The sequence below is a fragment of the Pomacea canaliculata genome, linkage group LG14, assembly GCF_003073045.1.
Source record: "Pomacea canaliculata isolate SZHN2017 linkage group LG14, ASM307304v1, whole genome shotgun sequence".
Classification (NCBI taxonomy): Eukaryota; Metazoa; Mollusca; class Gastropoda; order Architaenioglossa; family Ampullariidae; genus Pomacea; species Pomacea canaliculata.
Window position 1 is genome coordinate 6,152,279 of NC_037603.1, and position 22,703 is coordinate 6,174,981.

The 22,703-nt window shown below is 40.4% G+C and overlaps 1 protein-coding gene across 1 annotated transcript; it reads left to right on the forward strand.

The window, feature by feature from the left end:
- The first annotated feature begins 141 nt into the window (after positions 1-141).
- On the forward strand, positions 142-17,081 carry LOC112555116 (ras-related protein Rap-2c-like). Its single transcript, XM_025223331.1, has 2 exons — positions 142-1,849; positions 14,636-17,081. Exon 1 carries the CDS (start codon positions 1,291-1,293, stop codon positions 1,828-1,830), a length of 540 nt encoding a protein of 179 aa, XP_025079116.1. The 5' UTR covers positions 142-1,290; the 3' UTR covers positions 1,831-1,849; positions 14,636-17,081.
- The last annotated feature ends 5,622 nt before the right edge of the window (positions 17,082-22,703 follow it).

The window sequence follows — 22,703 nt, forward strand, 5'->3', positions numbered from 1 at the left end:
ACTCGTTGTGCCACGATGTTACAACTCAAGTTTGGGGCTTTGCATGGAAGTATAAATTCATTTAATGGATCTTCATAGACTTCTGAGATATTCTTAAAATGTGATATAAAATTTTAACAGTTCCGTACACTCACCATAGAATTAATTAAAGTTATTATTCATAACATGCACTTTTATCAAGTGATCCGTTATAGGTTGATCGATCGATGCTCTAGTCCTATCGATGCTTCATCTGGCACTTTTACATATTTTTCAATTATTTCTTTCGCTATAGCGAACAAGGTTGAGCTCGCGCCAGCAGAGTTCAGCAAAATAAGTCCACGGCGCTGAGGGAAACAAACACGACAATTGCTCGTCTGTTCCCATGTTTTAGAAAAAATCTTTCAGCAAATCACACAAAGAGTGAAACCAAACAACCATTCCGAATTCTTTTTTCGTGCAATCAATATTGTCGCGCCGACTGTTCTTAACGAGCTCTCCCCTGGAGATAGTGGGTGGGGCGGGGGGTGGTTAAAAAAAAAAAAGACAGCTGGCCCACCCAAAATGGCGTCGGTGGCAGACATCGCCTGCTTTTCGGCTAGCTTGCTAGAGTTTTGCTGAATGTGCCAAAGAAAGGCATGGAAGCTTGCTGATTTTTGTTTTTACTCCTAGTTTAGACCAGAGTTGTGAACTTTTGTTGCAGTTAATGATGGTTAATGTGTCTGGAAGACTTAAATCAGAAGTTACAAACTGTTTGACAAGTACACATTCAAGCAAACTTGTCTCCTGGTCGACGACACATTAGCTTCAGCCTGGTTGCCCGAATTGAAGTCGTCAGTCTGCTTCGCCGCATCTCCAACAGCAGTTTTTGGGACAGAAGAAGGTTTCATGATGTCACGCATTTCAGGTTCGTGTGCCTCCAGAATTTTCAGCTTGGATTAGCAGTGGCCTAATCGTGTGTGTTGACAACTGGGACATTAATGGTTCGCCCACCTGCCTCACGAGGGATGGTCGGTCAGTGGATAGGCTTATGCTGGCGATTAGTGTAGGCGCTTCTGTTCGGACTATGAAAACTATGATAGACGTCATTTTTCACACCCACTACTAGTGAGTAAGTTACCGCGGCAATGACTTTCTTTTTAATTGATAAGGTGCAAGAACAGTTTCATGTGACAATGGATAAAACTGAGTAACACGTGATGACTTCAGTTATGTTGTAGTACTTCATTGTGTACGTAACAGGATCTTGTACTGCTAAAATATATATTGAAAAATAGCTCTTTTGTCAGAACTGGTGCGTTTCTTTAAACAATGAAGGAATATAAAGTGGTTGTCTTGGGCAGTGGAGGTGTTGGTAAAAGTGCCCTGACAGTAAAGTTTGTGTCAGGGACATTTATGGAGAAATATGATCCCACAATAGAGGATTTCTACCGAAAAGAGATTGAGGTGGACAGTGCACCATCTGTGTTGGAAATCCTAGACACAGCAGGTACAGAACAGTTTGCATCAATGAGGGACCTGTATATAAAAAATGGACAGGGTTTTGTGATAGTCTACAGCATTACCAGTCGCCAGACATTCCAAGACATCAGTTCCATGCGGGATCAGATCCAAAGGGTCAAGGGAGTCGACAGAATACCCATGATCCTTGTTGGAAATAAAGCAGACTTGGAGCATCAGCGAGAAGTACCTCCAGTGGAAGGGGCAGCATTGGCTCAGGAATGGGGGTGCCCATACTTGGAGACTTCAGCCAAAAGCACACAGAATGTGAATGAACTGTTCATAGAAATAGTTCGAGAAATGAACAGCTCACCAGTGAAGGAGGTTACTGGATGCTGCAGTATTCTTTAAAACTACTATTCTTCATAAGGTGAGCAACCTTGATATAAGTAAATCTATTCCTTGCAAAAGTTACCTTTTAAAAGCTAAGTGTTGATCTTTATTCAGAGCAATGTTTACATTTTTTTTCAGGGATGTAGCAACATGTTCAAATGATATATATTTATACAACTCTGAGTGTATATATAGATATTGATACATAAAATATTGTATGCACCAACATGCTCACAGAGCTTTCTTGTACACAAACATTGTAGAGATCTAGGACAGCTAACCCAGAGTGCTTATTATTTGAGGTTCCAAAATATGTGTCTTGTTACTGTGTGGTACTAAATACTGTATAAAACATTGTGTGAAGTATCACATACCATTCTGTGCAAAAAAATTTCAAATACAGGGAAGCTGTGCAGATGTTAAAACTATTAATCAAAAGTAACCCTTGTTTCTCAGTTGTAATTTTAATATGTTGAACATAATAAGTGGTATCATGTGTTTTAGCTACATAATTACTGTTTACTGAGAATCATACATAGTCTGCAAGACCAGTTTTAGGTATTTGTCAGATGGTATGCGTGCAAAGATCTAACTCAAAGCAAACATATAGGAGTCTACTTATAAAAAAGGGATTTTTCATAATAATGATAGTAAATGAAAAATAGGTCTCAGACAATCAAACTGTTAGTATTAATACTACGTAATTTTATGATAATATTATTAACACTGACTGCAATAGCAAAGTGTATCTGGACATATATTTATGTGTACATATATTTGTACACATTTGCTTGAGTCAGTGTACGCAGCTGTAAGTGTGCACTTTAGATATCATAGCCAGACATACATTCACACAGATTTATGGATGCACATTCATGAATCTGCAGTCATATTTGTTGATCTAAAAAATATCATCAAGTACACACAATATTTTCTTTGTTAGAGTTACATGTTATCATGACTAAGTGATTTGCAAGGCTTTCTGTTTCTGGCTAGTCATTACATATTGGAAAACCTTTCTTATTCTTGAAACTTATGAGTGGGTCCTTGTCCATGTGGCCTGTTTCCTGTGGGGCGTGATGTTAGGCAAGATTGGTTAAGTGTCTCTTCCTGTATTCCTGCATGAAGGCATCAGCAATGAAGAAAATAAGATTGCTGATAGTTTGCAGCTGACCAGAGAAAGCTCATATACACATTAGTTTGGAGAAAGTTGCACTGTAGTTTCAGATACACTTTGTCCTCACAATCTGTAGTTTGTAACTCAGATTGTGGTGAACATTGACTGACAGTGGGAATGTGGTGAAGCATCTGACTACTTTGTTGACAGTTGTGCATGCTTATAGAAGATCATATGCATTCTCTCCATCATCACCTTCAAGAGTATGCACTCATGCAGATATGAACACATGCAAACACACACACATCTTCCTCCCTCTGTTCTGGTAGATGTTGAACTGGTAGGAAGTAGTGCTTCTGATTTTCTTGATAATGTGTCTTGACTCAAAACTGAGCATAAAGTGCTTTATTATGTCCAATGTGGACCTGATAAAGATAAAACAGAGTGTGTATGTGTGCAACAACCCCAACCATAACAAATGTCGAAGGGAAGAAAATAAAATTATTGTTGTTCAGCAGAGATAAGGAAAGATCATTTCATGTTTGTGGCTTCTCAGTGTTCAGGTTGACAGCATTGAGGTTGAAGAACTGAGCGTCATGCTACTCCTAAACTGGGTGGACAGTGGAAGTTATGTATCAAGAAGAACCAGAAGAGAAGGGATGCCACTACTTAAACCCAGGTGACCTGCAGGCAGCAGGCAGTCACTGGATCTTATCAAAGTTGAAAACATTTTAGACCATCGGATAACTCCGTTGGTTTGGAGGAGTTATCTGTCGTGCTCATATCTTGCCTGTCAGTCTTCCCACTACCGTTATCAGGTGTTTCAGACCCATGTGTTCATCTTTGTGCATACTGTCTTAGACTTGCTGTTTGCTACATCTGAAACATAGGGCTGCTGTACATTACCAGTGAGAGCAGAGAGGAGAGTTTGGGTGGGGTAGGGGTGGGGTTATTGAATAGCTCTAATAATAATAGGTTTTAAGAGTGTGTCATGTAGTCATAGACTGTTCGCAGCCTCTATGAATCTTCCATATAGAGCTGGAATCACCTTCATCGAATATGTGATTTTTAGAAACTCTTTGTTCAGGCAGTGGTGGCAGATTTTGGTAAGAGATTGATTTTTATTTCTGTCATCGAGAACAGACTGTTCAGTCCCTCTGTCACAAGTACTGCTATGTGTTGTTGGAGGAATTTTTTCCTTGACAAAAACAAGCCACATTGTTGACATTTTATACAACAAATCACAGGAAGACAGTTGTGCTTTAAGTGAAAGGAATATTTCCCAACAATATTATGTCTGCAGTCTCAAGAAATTCTCTGCTTTAAAATCTGGTTTCTGAAGCCTGCTTACAGAAGTAAAGGATATGTGTTTTATTGACCACTTGGTAAGAAGATTGCCAGCTCCTCAAATCATTTGTATGAATATGTGCAACAATTTAACAATAGTCCTGCCATTCTGCCTAAGACAAAAGCAGACAATCTGTTCATGTTCTGCAATGAAAAAAATCCAGCTCAGAAGGATTGCTGATGAATGCATTTGAAATCGGATGGACTAGGCAGAAAAACCTTATTGCATTGCTGTACGAATGTGAATACAGTTGTCTATACAATAAGGAAAGCAAAATTATCTGGATAGAAGCAACTATGCACGTCATTTAGTGTCTTTTTTCAATAAGATGTCAACATTTATATGCATATATGCAAGTGCACATCTATATGCACATCATATATGCAAGTGCAGATAGTGAACCCTTGGCTTCTGAAGGACTTCTTTCCCCATTGTTTACTGAAACTTCTCTACCAGCTAGTCTACAGATTTCTCTTTTGCATAGTTAGTGGTTTGCTTGGTGTGCAGTCTAACCTGATTGTTAAAACTGATTTCAGTTTGCTGGCTTATCATCTCTCAATTACTTTTTTGGAAAAAAAAACCTGCTAGTGTTAAGAGAGCATCTATGGGAGTGGGTAGAAAAATTGATATTTTAACCATTTTTTTTTCCCAGAAAAAGACCAGATATGTTAGGAGAGTGATGTGTTAGATATGCTGTGTGGGTATGTCTGGTGACTATGCTGTATGGGTACATCTGGTGACTGTTTATCCTGGGTGGATATGTCTGATTATGCTGTGTGTATATGTCTGGTTAGGGTTATGCTGGGTTTGTTAATACCTGTCGTGCGGACATAACATTTTTCAGTTTAGTGGATGTAAAAGGCTCTGGTCTGAGGGCACGGTCTCTGCGTTGGTTCCTTTCTTGGGTGGAGGGGGTCAACATATTTTCCCTGGAGACATTCTCATACCTGTGCTAGTCTTGATCAGTCTTGAACAGCAGTCATACCAACATCTGTTAGCTGCTGGCATGAATACTGAAGTGCTGTTATCCTGTTTCAATAAGAACTGGACATAAGACTTGTGCATCAGTGCTTAATAATTGCACTGAGTTCTGCCAGTGGGAGAAAACAGACTGCTTTGAATGTCCTTCATTTTTATGTGACTCTCCAGACCAGCCATATGCAGCAAACTATAGGGTGAGACAAACAGTCCAAATGTGCTGCTGGCAGTGCATTGACAGCTGCATATTTTCACCATCTGTGACACAGTTTCATAACACTTCTTTAGCAAATAGCAGCACTAAATAAACTTATTTACAGGATTTTCTTACAAGATTTAATGTTAGAAACCAGGAGTCAGGAGGAAAAATATAGTCTCATTAACACTACATTTAGTACATTGTGAACAATAGCTGAGTATTTTTAGGCTTGTCCATTTTCTTTTTCCACCAGCAGCAGCTTGCTTAGCTTGTCGCTGTAATTCCAGAAATGCATGTAACCAACTTGTGAAAATAAATAAGTTTCAGGGAGGTTCATTAGCTTTTTGTGGTAAGTGTGCATACCCTTAGAGCAGAAGACTGTGGGTTCAAAGTTTGCTTGGACTAGTAGCTAAAAGCCCATCTGTCTACTCAACAGCAAATTAATGCCTGATGTATTAGGGAATGTGAAAGGTGGCAGAAGGCTGATCTCATTTTGCACAAGTTGTATCCTAGACATGCTGAATCACTTATACTATAGTTCACCACCCCAACAGCCACTACAGGCCATGAGACCTTTAGCCTTTTCAGCCTTTCAGAGAATGAATTATGATGCTATGTTATGTGCAAACATACATGGTGATTCAAAGAGTGAAAGAGCTCATTCACTTTCCCTTTTGTTGATGCCAGGATGGAATGTGATAAGTGTACAATGTTAGCATAATTACATTGCTTTGATGATGGGAGTAGATTTGTGGTAGAATGTTTAGTTTTGGCAACAAAGCATTTAGCTTAGTTTCATTTACCACTTGGTAAGATTGCCAGCTCCTCAAATCATTTGTATGAATTGCACACAATTGCAAATTATGCAAACTTAGGTTCATTGTGAGATGAGTTATAGCTCATTAGCACGAATTGTGGACTGGTGATTTGAGCATCATCTGTAGGAATTTCATGTTGTTTTAGGTGTCATTTGTGTGAATTGATGACTGTACACTAATGACCATTTTACCTGTCATTTGTGTGAGTTGTGGCTGTTTTATATGTCGTTTGTATGAATCATACACTGATGACTAAATGTCAGGGAGGAAAATGATATATTAAAAGATACACAGACTATATGTAATGGAATTCATACAAAATATACATACACACAGAATACACACAAACTGAGCCACAGCTACATGTACATTCACATGCACACTTAATGTATGTTCCAAGAGGTTTCTGTGTATTGTCGTGTCCTGTGACAGAGGTAAGGGACAGCTGAGTCACAGAGGCACAATGTCTTGCTTCAGACATGCTCAACAGAAATAGAACTCAGGAGCAGACGAACGCTATCATGTCGGCCAAATAGTAACCGGAAATATCATTATTATGTGGACTGGATAAATCCACTTAACGAATGGTGTTCTTTGTTCATCGGCTGGCGGCAGACGATCGTCTGCGACATTACGCGGCTCACCCAGAGTTCATTCCCTTTCCTGTCCATGCGACAAATGGTTGCGTCTTTGTTGAGGCCTTCTGGCAGCAGAATGGACTTACCACAGGACCAAAATCATTCTGGGCGGGAATAGGTCTGCCGTAACGAGATAAATTGATCTGTCGATGAAGATAGGCACTGGTGACAAGGAGAGAAGCTGAGTCACGTTTGTTTCATTGTTTGTCGCTAAGGGAGTAGTCATTGTTCTGCGCTGGGACCTCGTCTGCAATATGTGGCAATGGGAGCGAAAATATTTAAAAAGACCCAAGGAAATGTATTTTGGAAAAACGGATTTTTGTTTCTGAAAGTTAGCATAATAACCATAGGTCACCAGTATCGTGCCTCTGTATCAGTTTAAACCTCAAAATCAAGTTCTGAAATCTGATATAAATGATGTTGTCCGACGTAGGAAGAAGGAAAGAGTTATCGTCAGACACATCTCTTGTATTCTCTTAATACACCAGCGAAGTCGGGCAGCGTTCAATCTGACAACAATTTACATAAACCATAACACCATTACCACAGAAACAAATCCGAACAAAGGTCGCAGTGTTAGAAGTACTAAAGGCAAGTGATATAACTTGGCCACCATCGGTTTTTCCGTTACGTTACGGAACATAACTTCCTATTGAGAAGTGGCTCGCTGTGCATCAGTGCATGTGTGTGTGTGAGGGAGAGATGATGTACAGAAGTACAATTGTTTCATCAGTCCTCCATTATTTTTGTCCAGTGGTAGAGCGGAAGAGTGATGGCAGCGCTCTGTCAACATCGTGAGGCGAAGAGTTGCTAAAGCGCTTTGGCTGTTTGTTCCCTGTCCAGTGCTGACTGCCAGTCCGTGATTCACACTCGTCCTCGACCCCAGACCCTAACACTTAACACCCCTCCACCACTCTAGTCATTCACCCTGTCCCTTTTGTTTTATTTTTCAGTAATCTCTTCCGGAAGTTGCCAGTGCATTGCGGCTGACGTCTGAAATCCCATTAATTCTATTATTGTGAAAAGAAACGAGGCTAGAGGCGCACATGCACGGAATCAGTTACTAAATTTGTGTGTTTGTACTTGCGTGCGTGTGAATCTGTCTTTTGTGTGTGTGTGTTTCTGCGTGCGAGCGTGCGTGTTTTGAGAAGACAGTGATGTTAGAAAGAACAGTGATAGAAACACATTTGATTTCTTTATTATTTACTAGTCGGAATATCCGCGTTAGTCTAACGAAATTGCTAAACAATTGCCGCAATTGGCTCTTCGTAATATAATTTTTACCACTTTGGAACCACAAGTAACATTCAAGAACATTAAACATTCTTCAGACCAACGTACACCAACTGTATGTCATGACCAAATCATAGGCGACAGGAGTAGCCCCCAAGATTTCAAGATGTCATTACTAAAGCAGAGTTTGGCGATGGGCGTGCGGGTGTGTAGCGGGTAGCGGTTAATGATTATGCAAAAATACATCGGAAGTCAGATTCTGGCCAAACTCATCAAGAATATTTTTTTCTTTTATGATCAGGCGATGGACTAAGTTCTGTGAGTGTACTTTGCCGCATTAAAATGTTTACACTGTTCACGTACTATTCGGTCACTAATGCGTTGTCTAGAGCTGTCTGCTGGCGTTGGCTAGCATGTGATTCTGTATTACTGGAACTCGTTGTTGGCAGCTGTTTCTCTGCGGTCGCGACAGTGGCTGTTTAAAACCGAGAGACCTTTGTTTCCGTGACGGACGTGTTCTTTTTTCCTGATCAGTTTTGGGGGACACCGCTGCGGCCAGAGACCCGCGTCAGTTGGTTACCAGCGCCGACGAGAGTGACGAAGCATTAAGCTTAACATGAAAGATGTCGTGCTGATGTCTGGTGTAGAAGGCATGGGATATCTTGCTTGCTGTGCGGCAACTGTAGTTCGATAGTTTGAAGTTGATCGTGGGATTGGGGTGGGTTGGCGTGGGAGTAAAGATATCTCAAACCCTTCGCGTTTGGTCTCCATTGTGTCGTTCTCATAAGCGGGACTGGCGTCTCAAGTGTGCGAACAATGCTGCCAAGCTTTCCGGAACCCGATATCCACGCCATGAAACGAGGAGAGAACAAACTGGGGATAAAAGTTTGTTATCCAGCGTATCCAGCTGTCAGGCAAGCCAGATTTGACCCGATAGTAAGCCGACGATTGTCGGTAACCAAAACACGGCGACGCGCTCCGCTTTTCTTTCTCTACCCGTTCCACTCCATAGTCGGGGTAGTCTCGGTGGTGCAACGGTTACAGTGCTTGTCACAAATACAGCGAGGATCGGGTGGTGTGGGTTCGGACCTCATCTCAGGCACGCTGTTCTTTCTCGGCATGTAGCAACTGTTTACAGGGTCGGCTGCTTGGCCGTGATTTAAATGTAGTCGCTGGATGGGCATAAAACACCAGTTAAAAAAATCAGTCTTCGGTCCCCGTGGATGTCAGATGTCAGGGCTATGTGTCAAGTAGATTTTAGTTTGCTGTCCTGTCTCCGGTACTTGCACTGTGTCCACGCCCTGACATTCATCACCCGGAGCCTCACTGCGATGTTCGTAGGCAAGGCGCCCCAGGTGTGTGTCTCATATTTCGTCCACTGTGTATATATTTACAGCCCATTTCTCTGCTCGGTGTTTAGCCGAGGGCGCTTGAACAGAAGAGCAGTATGAGAAACAACAGTAGCATAGTTGCAAAATACAAACAACAAAGGGTGCAGGGGGGCTGGGGCTAGTGGAACTACTGTTGAAAGAGGTCAGCCTGACAGGACATGTAGGGTTTATTTTATTTTTTAATGATTAGGTCCAAGATATTGCTTCAACAAACATGTGAGCACGGCTTCCCTTCCCTGTGATGCACAAACATCATGCACAGGAGGACCAAATAGGGACATGGTCACGTGTCTAATTACTATATGGTTCTAGCTTCCTGCCAGTGGCCTTGACAACGCAGATGTATCCATGCACTATCATGATGATGGCGACCTCTTTCTGTGTGCTGGTGTTTGTCGGCGTGTACCTCAAAAACGGAAATGGGGGAGAGAATCGCCTGGAAATGGAGAAATAGTATCTCGCACCCTACTAATTCTTTAAAATGAAATCCCGTGTGACGTCCATACTAGATCGTAAAGTAGAATATAAAGTAGTGCATGGAATACTGTGTGACATATTCCGTGAATTCACTGAGTGCTATAGATAGGCGTGGTCGTGTTGCCATCAGGATTTCCTTTCTTATCTGCTCGTCAGAACGGTGCGTGTAAGCACAAACTTATAAATGCTAATGCCGCTACATATGTAGCAGCAATGGTGTGGAGATGAAAATCACTTTGGCGACGAGTGCGGAAACGGATGCGAAGGGTCTTCAGGCCTGATGGCTTCTTGGTAATGGTGTCTTACGCCCACTTGGAAGCTAAGGCCATCTGGTGGTGAGCTAGTTACCCATGTGATCAAGGGGCGCCTCAAGAAAGAGGGATTGCATGTGGCAGGATCTGAACCCAACAACCCATGCTGCCCACTGCCTTGGCGATACTTTTCCATTGTACTTAAAGTTGAGTCAGCCAACTTAAGCTTAAGTTCATGTTTAAGTTCGCTTGTGCACACGAGCCCTAATGGATTGTGAGCTGAAAATCCCACCCCAGAAGCGATGGCTAGTGGAGCGGAACAATCTGCTACCGAGTCCACCCATATTTCAACTGTCATGATGCAGGAGGCCATCAATAAAACCTCCAGATGGGCGACAGACTGGTTTGTGACTATCAACTCAACTACCACCCTCTTCTCCCTCTCAAATACACAACAGACCCTGAAGCTATCAACAACAAAGAGTTGCATCAGGAAGGTAACTTGGCATGAAGCTAGACATGAGGATAGTATGCGGTCTACACATCCAGAAGATGGACGGGCCACAAGAAGACTGCAACTGACCAAGAAACTCTCCGGAACCAAGGGGTGAACCAGAAGCACAACTCTTAAACAGGTCTACACAGGTAACGTTCGCGCGAGCTGGGCGCTGCACACTGTCGACTTACTTGCACCTCCTGGTACTGTCACATGATGAGGACTGCCTGCACGAGAAGGGCCCACATACCTCCAAATTCTGACTTCTCCACAGACACACAGACAAAGCTTTGGTCTGTAGAAGACACATTGGCAGAGACACTGTGGGACGTCAAAGCAAGTATAAAAAACACACTTCAGTTGATGTTAACAACTGGAAACCTGACGGCCATGTTCCTTGACACGCAGCTGAAGAAGAAAAAAAAAAAAAACCGACAGCCTGTAATCACATAGATCTCCACCATTGTAACTAGGCCCTGTTGTATGTACATAGACCCGGCACTTAACATATCCCCCCGCGTAGTCACGTAGTCCCCACGAACGTCAGGCTGGCTCTGCCGTAGTCACGTATTTTACCTTCATGGCCTTATGGTGATCTACTGTCTTGTGCAGTGATATGCCACTGTGTAGAGACACTCTACCTTGTGTAATAAAAGATCGGAGAGGAAAAGTTGCAGAATCCAAAGTATTATTATTATTATGGTCTCGCAAGATGGGTATATAAGAATGATCAAACAAAAAGTTAACGGCAGTATGATTGGGACAGATAAGTACAGTATCGTGAGGGAGGCAGAGTGCTTTTCGCGAGTCTCACCTACCGCCGTGTCCCTCTCAAATTCAGCATCAGAACTTTCCAAAAAAATTCCCATCGAACGGTAAGTCTGATAAGTGTTTGATGAGAACATTCTGAGTGTTTATTGCACTCTCTCAGCTCTCGGGGGCAATGCAGAAACCTGCCATGCCAGCCTGGGGGAAAAGAGAGTGTGTAGTGGTGGTCGGACAAGCAGCTGCTGGTGAAAGGTGTTGAGAAGGGAGTGGGGTAGGTAGGTAGGGGAGGAGTGTCAGGAAAAGTATGACACCATTTTTTGTCCACCTCGCAGGGCGCGTTGCATCATATTTCGTCTTAAATTCTCCAGTAGGGTACAGGGGTTGTAAAGGAGAGAGGAGGAGTAGGCTATACTACTTGTCGATCTTGTGGGATATTTTGACCTTTAGCACGTAGGTTGTAATAGAGGGTTGATAGCGCCTGACAGATGACTTGACACGATGGGCCTGCCACCGCCCTCTTTCTCTAGCTAGCATGTCGGACACGCGAGTAGCCGGCTTTGACACTCTGGATCATACAGGGGTGAAAAATACAGTATTACCACTGGTGTGGCGTGGGTGTGGTGACGATGAACTGGCGTGACTGGTATTCACAGCGGATACGTACCTAGAGCACCCGACATCCGGCTGACCTATCCCGTCACAGCGCTGTTCTTCCTATATGAATATTTTAAAGTGTGTGTATGTGAGAGAGAGAGATTCAAGTAGATAATGTCTGTATACACGAACACACGGAAGCATGCATGCACACTGAGGGAGTTTTAAGAAGATTGCAGATTAAAAAAGAGCATATCGTAGGTCTGAACATGTTGGGGAAATTCACAGAGAGATCCAGTGAGGGTAAAGATAGGTAAAGAAAACATACTGTAGACCTGTGTATATGTTAAGGAAATTTCATACAGGCCCATACGCGCAAGCATACACACACACATATGACTAGACCACTGATATAGCAGTGAACACAATATAGCACTGTATAAATACATTACAACTGACGAAATGACTGAAAAGCACTGTGTGTTTTTGTTTTTAATACTAGTGTTTTCACAAAATTAAACAGTTTTCGGCCTCATTTCAATGATAGCTCACCTTACATATGCTTCTCGCGATAATCATCCCTGTTGCCTCGCCCCCCCCTTTTACCTCCTTCCCTCCGCTTATTACGCGGCTGATTTACAGCTGTGAATCCCAGTCGGTAGCTGCCGCTCACATCATGCAGTGCGGCTGTGAAAACCAAGAAGGAAGGAGTGGTGGGAGCATGGGAGAAGGGGAGAGGCGTGGATGCCCCCTCACACTGCCGATAGGAAAGAGGCATTCTTGCTCGCGGGCAACGCCAGACTCCCGACTTTCTCTAACCCCTTAACCACCTACCCTCTTCCCAGCCACCCACCCCAGGCGGCCTACATGTTTGTGTCCCCTCGGTTTGCTGCCCGTTACAAACCGGGTGTCGGGTGTAGCTGCGACGTCGTCATCATGTTCAGTCTTGTTCCTGACCACAGCCACGAGCGCGGATCAGTCATGTCTAATTTGGTGTCTCTGGTTAGAGGAGGTCTGGATGTTTTTAGATGACATTCTGACAGCAGTGGTGAGGAGTCATGGATGCTGTGGGTGTGTCATTGTGACAGCAGTGGTGCTGACTTGATTGTCCAGACCAGTCACAGATGCTGTGTCATTCTGACACCAGTGGTAATCGCGTTTGCCAGAGGAGTGGAGCACAGATCGATACTACCGGTATGATGGATGTCTGCTGCAGATTAGCCTGAAAAATTACCCACTAAGTGGTGTGTCATCAGAGAGATGAAGGAATGGACAGAGAGGTAATTAAGCTTCGCTGAGATTTTTTTCCCCATCCTCCGCCACCTGCAGACGGCAGTTGACTAGGGTGACTTACGATCCGGGTTCTTTCCTCCCACCAGGAAGATTGTTTACTATGAGTGGTTGACAGAGATGGAGGGGCAGTTCAAAAAGACCCACTTTGTGCGGCAAGGATGTTGAACACATCCAAACTATGGGGAATCCCCACAATGTGTGTAACCATCGGACATGAAACTGTAAAAACACTGAAAGCTGTCATCATACTGCATTTCTCCTCATACTCTCACCCTGTGTTTTCCTATGTCCACTCTGACACTCCTTAACACAAACACACATACACATGCGTGCATACATGTGCACTTCAACTGGCCCAGATGGACACAGACACCACCAGACATTTGAAGCAGTGATGTACGCAGACATCTGATCTCACAAGCGCAAACACGTCTGGAAATGTAGACCAAAACTGTGATGATGCAGATATAAATGTTTGCGATCATGTCAGGGTCTGTGTGGGTAAACCCAGATAACCTGAGCAGGAAAGCTTCATACTGCCCGCCCAGTTTCCAGTCCTAGCTGAGTTTACTAAGGACTAGGGAAGGACATTCCCAAGTTATGGCATCATCAGATTGTCTTTAGTGACAGTCATGATTCAATGTGGTAATCCATGGTTTTTACACACACACACACACGAAGGTGCATGCGCCCACACATGCACACACACTCAATTGCATAGGTAACCATTCCTTCTCGTTCTATCAGCACCCACCTCCACCGGTTTTCTTTCATCTGTGAAAGGTCACAAGGTTACTGAGATGTACTAGAGAGGAAGTGCTGTGAGGGTCATAAAGATGTCATTATCACTTCTGTGTACCTAGCTGCGGCAGTAGAGTTGTTTGACTAAGGGCTCTGCTTTTGGCAGCACTGGCTAGAATGTGGGAAGCTCTTGTTTAGTACTAGATAATCATATACTTATGCAAAAGTCAGATTAAACTGAATCCAGATCTGACTACAGTAAGTCTTCACAGAATCAAATGCACAATGTTCAAGTTCATTGCCTTGTTGACATTCTGCAGAATGATTCAGTGATTGCAGGCAACATTTTGTTTTGATCATCCTTATATGCTTTTATAAAGTCTGAAATCATTGGTTGATGAAATGACATGTTGACCCATATTTTCTGTGTATACTTTCTCTGTATATTTTCTCTGTTTATCTTCTCTGTATATATTTTCAGAAATCTGGGGATGTGAAGAAGCTGTGGAAATTACTCTGGAAAAGCAGTCGTGAGACCTACTGCCATCGTCGTCATCATCATCATCAATTACTGCTGGGTCAGCTGACTTAATCACTGCAGTGGTCATGCTTGTGTGTCTAGTGTGATCATGCAGAACCACACACATAGTGCATTGGCAGTAGATGATGACAATTTCTTCTTATTTTTCTTCCTAATAATGTGCTGCTAGATATATATATATCAAGCATCATTATATTTGCTATTTAAAGAAAAAGTGTAATCCACCTTCACTGTGTTAGAAAGAGGAGGGAGAGAAATGACATCCCCTGCTGTCTATTAAGTTATTTGTCTTAAGCTTTCTACTTGGATATTGTGACCTTTGACATCATACCAAGATCTCAGCCTTCAAGCCTTGATGTGACCTCTTTATTCCTTCATGAAGCATGCAAAATGTCTCCTAGTCTACACCATGGAATGGTGATGGGCAGTATGGTTGCCAGTTGTGGGGAGGGATGGGGTTTGTGGAGATAGTTGGCTTCTAAGGTGACAACATGCAGAGGCATTTTGTAGTGGGTAAAGGGTGGTTCTTTTAGATATACTTTCAAGTGGAGAAGAACACTTACAGAGAGAGAATTTGTGTGCCTAGGAGAGAGAGTGCATGTGTGCAGTTCATGGTCATGTGTGTGCTTGCATCAACATGTGCATGTGAATTTGTGTATACATCTGCAATAATGTAGATAGGATTGTAAGTACCATGGTAGATGATAGGAGCTAGTCATGATTTTCTGTGCACTTCTAAATTTGATTCAGATTGTCCATAATTCTTGTAGAGAAATCTGCTCACAAAAGGGTCATGGTGGATACCCAGGTTAATTTTAAGCTTGTATTGGTCATTAATCTAAAGAGAATCTTTTTTTAGTGCTCTGTTTCTGTAGTGTCTACGATAATGTGGAAATTTATGGGCGGAAAGTGGTCGGTAAAATGCTTCATTTTGCTGTGAGTTCAGAAATTTACCTGAGAATTTGGCTTGCCATTACCAGTGTGTCCTATTCTTTTTCAAATCAAGATAATTCATGTAAAAGCTGTCCTTACTTAGAGATCCAGTAAAGCAGAAAATTATTTAGTAACAAAAATGTAATGAAATGTATTAGCAATGTCAAAAAATAAGATCACTGACATAGACTATAGCGATTTTTTTCTCACTTTTATCTGTTTTCACATTTGTGCATATTTGTATGATTGATTACTTGAATATTTGTAAAAGAATGCGTCAGTGTTGGAGAGTTGGGGTGAGCGCGCATGAATTAATGTTTTCATGCAGTTGCAGTATTGCATGTGCATGTATACATACCTAATACATATATATTTGCATTTTGGTGCTTAAAATAAATACTGTACAGGTGATGCAGAGAATTTGTGGCTTGCCTGCCTGGAAGAAAAATCAAAATATTTTCAGGCTGTACAATATGTATTTGTATGTCTGTACAACTGATAAAACTTGGTTGACATGGTTTGAAGATAAGGAAATTCCTATTTTCATGGATTGCACGTATACCAAAGCCTGCTATTGTTTGTGCTGTCTTATTGTTGACATGCAGTTATTTGCTGTGATGGGTGGAAAGGTTCTTTCTTGCATGAGGCATTTGTATAACTGACCAGGTGAGAATTTGCTGCACTGACCAGGTGAGAGAAGCTGCATGCTATGGCCCTGCTCTCTTTGTTCTCATGTCAGATAAGAGAAGATGAGGTTTGTTTCCAAACCCCAAACAGCCCCTTAGCTGTAGTCCTGTTAGCTAGCTCTGCTTCACCAAACATGTTTCCTGCAGACCTCTCACAGCAGAGTTTGCCTATTGGCTTGTAACCAGCATTACTTCTTTCTCTATTTATTTGGTCTTTGCACATTAATGTTAACAGTTACAGATGTTTACCATTTAATATAATATAAAGTACCTTTAAAGTATTGGAATAAATAGCAAAATGAAAGGATTAGGTTGGGTTGTTGCCATGGCATATATGTATTTCCACTGGGTTTGTTGGATATGTCCAGTCCAGTCATAGTAGAGACTGGAGCTAGTGGCAGGGACGACAAGATATAAAGCTAAGCTAGGTACTATATTTTGTGCCATGGCATGGAAGTAGTGGCAAGGTAGACACAAGATGTTGAAGTAAGCTAGGTACTGTAATTCGTACCATGGTATGAGCAGCTTGATGGGTTTTATTAAATGTCATTTGACACTTTTCACTTTTGTTTTAAATTTATAAGCTTGAAGATCAGTTTATAAAGGTTAAATTATTTCTGCAGACAATTTTGTGCAAGCTTTGTTGTGTGCAAGGCTGGGGAAAGAGAGCCATCAAGTGCAAAACAGTGCATTGTTAACTCAGCAGATGTGAGGTGAGAGGACTTCCAGATGTGGATTGTGAATAATGTTGGATGTAGATGAAAGTAGGAACATTTGAACTTTGTAAAAAGTATCAATGTCACCGCCATACTTTTCTTGCATGTTTTCTTGAATGCATTAGAATCATTGCATCTTGAAATGCTTTTATGCCCTTTTACCATAAAGTGCTGGCATCTTTTTTCTGTTTTCCGAAAATGTTAAAATTGCCATATAATTCTTTTTGAAAAATCTTTTCCACCTGTTTTCTTTAAAATGTTGGATTCATTGTGTTACCCATCAGGAAATGCCAAAAACATTGTCAATATTTTGATTTTAGTTAGTCATGAATAATTGAAACAAATGCAGTTTCTCTTAGTGGAGTGTTTTGTCTGTTTTGGCACTAGATCAGTAGCACTTTTGTATACTATTTTTTTACCTTCAGAAAAATTGTGCCATCATCTGATGCCTTCGTCTACATGCCTTGAGAGTAACTGGAGATCATTATTCTACTAGTTTGTTTTTGTGGGGGTGGGAGTCAGTTTTGTGCTTTTACACTTTTTGAAGATCATATTTCTCTGAATGCGAGGAGCCAGTGTTAAAGCCTTTTTGATTTTGTTTTTATAGTTGTTTTATGGGTAGTCCATAGTTGGTTTACACTATATTTTCCTTGACTTTTCGTTTAAAAAAAATTGGAGAGTGAAAGTGTAAATGTATGGTGACAACCAGTTAAAATACCTTAAGTGATGACAGGTTTCTCAGTCCGAAGTAACAAAATGACACTGTACAAGTATAATAAAGCATCCATTTACCCCTGTATAAAAAAATAAAATATTATTAATGATATAACTGAAAGACTAAATTACCTGGTGTGTTATGGAAGAGCTTCAGTCTCATGTTGCTTTGGCAGACGTGTATTGACCACCTTTTTGAGCCAGGTTTTTGTCAAGCCTACTCAACATTGTTGTGTCTTACAACAGCATGTATGAACATCATGGCAACCACAACAATTAAAAAAAGAGGGAGATGCAGAAAGCGTGGGACTCACATAGTATGGCTGGCTGCATTTTAAATCCTTGGTCTCAGTTTTTTTTATTCTCAATTCATGGAACATGATCTCAGGCCTTTTAATCTATGTACCTTGTGTGATTTGTTTTTCTCTCTCTGTTTTCATTCATTGCTCAGCTGTACAAAATCTGATCATGGGCAAACAGTGACTGTGTCATATACTTGACTAGCCAGAAGAGCATTCTCAAATCTGAATGGAAGTTGGGTATTTTCGTTAACAGACGATCTAGCTCTGATTGCGTGACGCTTTTTGTTTCTAGGTGGTAATTCAGCAATATGGAGCACATAGCAAAGAGGTGCCCCAGTGCGAAGATATTCCATTAGTACACATGCAGAATGAACAATAACACAAGCCAGAAAGTTTTAAACAAGACTTTCTACTTCTATGAGGAGAACATAGAACAGTTTGTTGGGTTTTTTGTTTGTTTCTGATTCACTTCACAAATCTTTGTCCAAATCTTCATTGGTGGCTGTAATATTTCATACTCTGCTACTTTTGCAACATGAATTGTTTGTTTTCCTGGCTTCCCCTGCAATCTGAGATGTGTTGTACTCTCCTCTGTACCTTTGATATTACTTAAGGAATGATTTGTATTTTTATTTTTACTACATTCATTACAATAATGATGCCTTTTATGTGCAGGAAACTGTACAGAGCAGCACTGTATAATCAGAAAATATAATTTATTATGCTTTCAGTATCTTGCCTAGTAGTGACCCAGTTTCACTGTTTGTACCGTGCATATGACAAGCAAGGCGGGGCAGAAAATAGACTGGTTAAGATGTTGACTCAAAACCTTTGTTTTCTTTGTATGCAATTTTTGTTTTGCCAGTATTTTGTTGGGTACACTTGATGCGATGTTGTTCACACTGAAAATGGAGCCATGTATTTGTATAATTTACACACCTCTTATTTGTCAGTTTTACAAAAGAATTTGATATGTGTTTCTGTAAATGCTTTTAGTATGCTGTTTCCCTTGCATCCCACCAAGAAGGATCAAAGACCTTGACATTGTCAAGAGTGTGGCAAGTAAATGATGTAGAAGGGTTTGTTTGTTTGCTTGCTTTTGGGGAGTGGGGAAGGAGTGCTTTGATTATGAAATAACACTTAATTTTCAACATTGAAAGTAGGTAATAAATGCATACATTTTTAAAATCCAGAGCGGTGGTGTTTGTTTTCTAGCTTCCCACCCATCATTAATGTAGACTTTAAAAAAAAATATCATCCTTCATAAACAGTAACAGTAAAATTTTACATGATTTTTTGCATCATTTTGATTTTTGATGTACAGAAAAACCATGAAAACTCAAGGTTTTCATTGCTGCTTTATCAACTTTATTTTAAAGTCATGTGGTTAGTGTACTAGATTTTAAAAGCTGGTGACACTATGTTTTCCATGAGAAGAACAGAAAGAACGTGACAAACTATCAAACTTTTTACTGTTGGCATCATACTTTTTTAAAAACCCTGGGCTTGACCATTGTCCTGCTGCCTATATTTTGACTCCTGATTTATCAGACACATTAAATTAAAAGATTGCTGAAGGAGTTGTTGTGGCTCTGTCTTTTCCATCCATGTTCTGCACTAGTTTTCTACATGGCAATGAGACTTTTGCGGGAGCCATTATTTGCAATGATGATTTTGTTTTTCATACATTTTAATGTGGCTTGAGCTGTAGAAAATGTAGATGTAAGATTTTGATACATTTTTTAAATGCATTTTGTTCTGATTTATTCAGCAGATATTATAGCAAGCATTTGAGACCAGACATTGTAGGAACTGAGTTGAGAAGAAGTGCTACTGTCTAGGCAATAGAGCAGCTGTGGCATAAGGGAAGTAACTCTCAATGGCCACAGTCACATTAGCTATGCCATCTCTCATGTCCTAGTGATGTTACAAGAAATATATTTAAAGTTTGTAGTTATTAGTATATATTTAAAAGAGCTAAAGTCACTATACTGTCAACATTTCTATTGTGTACTAAACACTCTTCAAAACAGCCACTTTTTGTAATGAAGTCTACTTTGTTGTAAACATTCATTTGTTCCGAAATAGACTGATTAAAAAAAATGAAAGAAGTTTTATTATAAATCTTACTTATTTTTGCTATGTTGAACACTAAATTACTTTATTAAAGATTAAGTCATAAAAAGAAGCAAAGTATGCAATGCTACTAAAGGAAAAGGGAAGAGGGGAATGTTTCCTAGAGATAGGAATGACATTTGTACGGCTTAAGTACATAAAGTATACACAGAAAATATTCAGAGAACGTTATATATTGAATGCTAAAGCATGATTTGCACTAAGATTTCATCAGTCTACAAAGGTTACATTATAGCTGGTAGTTGTTTGTTTTTTTGGCGGGGGGCGGCGGGGATTATTTTATTTTATTTTTAATTTAGTTTGGGAATTTAGCATCAAAATTGTGGTAGGTAAATTCCTGTTATGCTTTCTAGCATTGAGATGAATGTATATTCTGTAAATGGTGTGCAATGGACAAAAATGATCTCTGTTTATTTTTGTGATTTGCATTAACCTAAGTAGCTCTTCTACTTTGAAATTTTAGAGTTCACTGCTGAATGTCAACATCCTCAAAGACAGAGTACTTTGAACATTTAGTTGAAAGCTGAAAATATGAAGCAATAATTTATATGATGTATTTCTTGTAATGGGGAAAAAGTGGTGGTGATGGTGAGTGCTGCACTATATTGGTAGGACCAGTCACTTGCTGTGAACAGAAAAATAATCTGAGATTCTACTAAATACTGAATGTGAGGCTGTAAGCGGGCAATGTTGCTCACTGCATGTTAAAATGCTGAACATATGAAGACCAGTTAAGCAGATGTTATATATCCTTCCCTTGTTGTCCAGAACTGACTTGTTTATGAATGTATGCTGTTCTTTTTTGCAAGCACTGTGTGTTAAACTGTTAATGTATGCATGCCGCTCTCTGTGCTCTGTATATCAAGAACTGATCTGTACAGGAATTTGTGGTACATGTATTCTGTATTCTGGCTTTGTATGTCTAGTATGAATTTTATATGAAAGTATGCTTGTCTATATGCAGTCCGTTTCTTGGAGTGAACTGTTTATGAATCTTGCTGGTTGTATCTACGAATGAACTGTACGACAGTATAATGTTCTGTAAGCTCTCTTCCTTGTTTGCTGAGTATTGGAACCACAATGGTCAGCAGCTTTGGAGCTAGTTGTTTCTGTATGTTCACCATGCTTTGAAGCTCATGACATCCTTTAACTGTAATTAACATTTGCATCAGGAAAGTAGCCTAAGAGGTGTGAGAAATATCTTTAATTAGCCCCTGATAACAACCAAAAAAATAAAAAATCCACCTAGCTTAATTGTGCACCTCCTCCATTCCTTCTTCTTTGTTTCTTCTTGCTGGCTATTATTACCTTGATGGTATCAAAGTTTGACAAGATGCATGAATGTAGTTGGAGCTTAAAAATATTTGATCCTGTGTGTAAGCCAGAAAGCTTGTAATTTTGTCACTTCTTGTTCCGCCTTCGAAGCTGTAGCCCAGAAACCTCCGTCTTTCTGAGCTTTGGCTTAGAACGTGCAGGTAAGAGTAGGTGAAAGCTACGTGTGCGATCAGATTTAGAACATACTAACAGTATAACACAACCTGTGTGAGTTGCCATCATGTGCACTAACACTGTAGGAATGTGAATTACAGTTTGGCTTACCATTGCAGTAACAGGTCACTCATAAAAATGATATTGTTCAAGTCGCTGAAATGAAGTTGCAAGATAATAAACATTTCTTTTATGAAATATGTATCTCATTTATTTAATAGTGGCTGCCTGGGAGACTGTTTTCCCATTCTCTCATGAATTTGCATGTACATCCATTTTTGTATGTCTAAATCTAAGTTTTTTGTTCCTGTTTGCATTCTTTAGTAATTGATGAGTTCAGAATGCGGACAGTTTTTCTTTCCTTTGCTACCCCTTAACCTCCATTTCACTTTTAGACACTTTACTGCCAAGTTGTATTCAAGATATTTCACCAAATGTCTTATCTGCCATTGCAATTGTTTTTTAGGCCTGCCTACTGGTACGCAAAATCCATAGCAGCTATGGATGGGTTTTTGGTGGTTTAGGGATGGTCAGCAAGCACCAAATACCCTTCACACCTCTATAGCTATCTTTTGGGCAGTTGGGAAATTTTAATTAGCTTCTTTTGAGTAATGTCTTGTAATGTCAACTACTTTGAAAAGAAGTTATTAATAATTAGTGGAATACATTCTCTGAAGGTTAGATACTGTAGTGTAGCATTTACATTACTTATCTTTCCATTAAAAAAAGAATTAAGCTATATGAGTAGTATCAGTTCTTTCATGAGATTTCACTTTTGAGTTGTCCCCAGTCTTACTCTGACACAACTGGCAGCTTGATTTATACAATACTGGCAGATAAGCATTCAGAATAACTTCTGTTATCTTAGCAACCAGAAATACAGACAAGATTGAAGATTCTTAGTATTCCTCCCCATGCCACAATCTCTGATAGTTCAGTAAATTTTTACAATGCACTTCCCCACTTTAAAGTAGGCTCAATTACTGTTCAGAAATGAAGTAAAAATACAAATATGTTAATATAGATACAAAAT

Bases quoted from the DNA above. Each gene is read 5' to 3' on its own strand.
- LOC112555116 (XM_025223331.1), top strand. From the start codon at position 1,291: ATGAAGGAATATAAAGTGGTTGTCTTGGGCAGTGGAGGTGTTGGTAAA.